At 49.0% G+C, this 2,349-nt stretch overlaps 1 protein-coding gene across 1 annotated transcript; it reads right to left on the bottom strand.

Moving 5' to 3' along the window:
* Positions 1-414: 414 nt before the first annotated feature.
* TMED10 (transmembrane emp24-like trafficking protein 10 (yeast)) lies at positions 415-2,056 on the bottom strand (the record flags this gene model as incomplete). The annotated part of the gene is made up of 2 exons (XM_009584414.1): positions 415-1,464; positions 1,930-2,056. Coding segments are annotated over 2 exons (249 nt in total), but the record flags the coding sequence as incomplete, so codon positions are not given.
* Between the last annotated feature and the right edge of the window lie 293 nt (positions 2,057-2,349).

A 2,349-nucleotide genomic window follows, 5' to 3' on the forward strand; every position in this document is an offset into this window, starting at 1 on the left:
CTCTGAAGAAATGCAGAGACGGTGAAAGAATTTTAATCACTGCCTAAAAACTGCAGCAGGTAAGTCCAGGAAGTTAACCTGCCTGTTTTTTCCCAGCTTGGCTTATTTAACATCATGCCATCTGGACAGCTGAGAGATGACGAGAAGCTGCTTGCTCTCTCTGTAGTACCGCATACGAGAATAACAATTCTGTTGAGGGCACAGATCAGACTCCCCCCAGACGTAGAATTAGCCTATTCCTACCCTGTGCTGCTTTTTTGAGTTCATGCACATTCTTCCAACTCCTCTGCCAACCTGCAAAGCACCCTTGCACCTTCAGACCTCAATGCAGGGTACAGGCCCTCACGCTTCACATGAGAAGCAGCCCACCTTGCTTTGAGGTCTCAGAAAATGAGATTCAGCCAGCTGCCTGCTGGATAAACGCTACACTGTTAGATGAGAAAGATCTCCTGCTCAATGTAAGACCAAGTTTCCCAGCATAACCTGCTCCTTTTTGCCCTGTGACTGTATCTGACTGAGGCCTCCTGTCTGCACAAAAGGCCATCCCTGACCAAGGCTTTCAGGAAAGCTGCTGCATCATTTCAGAACAAAAGAGGCAAATCCAAGGCAAATACGTGGAGCAAGGGTGGGACCAAGGCTGGACAGCTTATCTGAGCAAAGCAGGCTTCTCTTTTCCAAGCTCAAACATGTTCCCAAGCCCTCCTTCCAAGGCTCCCCTTCCTCCAGGCTGAACCACCGTATGCTCAAGTGCCCTGCCCTGTCAGCACAAAGACACCAGCTCCCACAGGGAGAAACACAGAGGTCCACAACAGGGACCAAACCTCAGACCTCCCTCTATCCTCAGGCCCTGCTCGAATGATGAATCCTATTGCTTTGCACTCACCTCCGTTTGCACGAGGCTTAGATCCCAGCTGGTCAGAACAGGGAACCCCCGCTCTGCCCCGGTGCTAGCTGCATGGCACCTAAAGAGCTCAGCAGGGTCAGTGGCTCAGAGTAACACTACAGTCACAGACAGATGGGAGACATCATCATGCCAAGATTATAAAAGGAGAACAGACAGTGCAAAAACTTGCAGCTGTCATGGAAACATCTTTTTTTATTTAATCACTGCCCCAGGAATCCCCAAACCCATCACAACCTCCCCCACCCTCAACATCCAACAGGATTTCACAAGTCCCCCATTGCCTCCAATGTTTAGGCTCCCCTCCCCCTTTAGGGTCCAAGTATCTGCGGAAAAGCTCCAGTCAGTGGGTATCATCTGTGAGATGGCTCCAGGGGGCCATGGCTGGGTCCCAGCGGTGTCCAGCTGGGTCTGAGAGGAGGGGGAGGAGGACTTGCTCCTTTACTCAATCAGTTTCTTGGCCTTGAAGAAGCGACGCAGGTAGAAAACCTGCCAGGTGGCCAGTCCGATGAGACAGCACATGGAGAAAATGCTGAAGTACAGAACCCGGGTGTTTGTCGACTCTGAAACAGACAACAAACCATTGCACGGGAGTCTGACATCACAGGATATGCGTCAAGAGGGCAAAGTTCCCAGGATTTTCTCTCCCCACCCGTGTGAAACTTTTGAAGTTTTCAAAGGCAAGGTATCATACAGCATGAAGGCAAGGGCACCCAAGCACCAGCACTTGAGAATAAAAGCAGAGGGAACAAGGTGAAACTGTGGTTAATGGGAAACATTAAATGGTACAGAGTAATTCACATTAGGAATGGAAACAGAAAGAAATGATTTCTAGAGATGGGACACACAAGACTCAGTGACCGCTTCAGAAGGAAAGAAATACCAGCAGGTTTCCCTTACTAGGAACAGAACAGGCAGAGACCACTGTAATTGATCTCCAAATGCTGTCCAAATAACACAATCAGCAGAAGTAAGGGGTCAAGGGGTCTTAGAGCTCCATCCCGCTGAAGGAGCACACAGTCTCTTACCATTCGTGTCCCTCATCTCCTCTTCTCGTTTCTTCATATAGGCAAAGTCGTTAACGATGGACTCTGAAAGATCTTCCAGGCGCCTCAATTCTACTTCCAGAGGCTTCAACTTCTCCACTTTAGCAATCTAGAAAACAGAAGAGTCAGGCAATCACTGAGCCGAACCCAAAAGCTCCCACATGGGCTTTTACTGCCAGTTTGAACCACTCCTCCTCACATACTACAGATCTGGGGCATCCTTCCCCTAGGGAAACACCTCTACAAGCCAGAAACTACCGTTGCATAAAACGCTATCACTTCTTCCACCTGTTCTCTGAAACACACTTTCCTACTACCCCTCCTACACAACGGAGGAGCACAGTATGCATATAAGCACATTTCTTCCTTATTGGGCCTAATGTTAGCTTATTCACAGTTGGC

The sequence above is a fragment of the Fulmarus glacialis genome, unplaced genomic scaffold (genome assembly GCF_000690835.1).
Source record: "Fulmarus glacialis isolate BGI_N327 unplaced genomic scaffold, ASM69083v1 scaffold44698, whole genome shotgun sequence".
NCBI classification, from domain to species: domain Eukaryota; kingdom Metazoa; phylum Chordata; class Aves; order Procellariiformes; family Procellariidae; genus Fulmarus; species Fulmarus glacialis.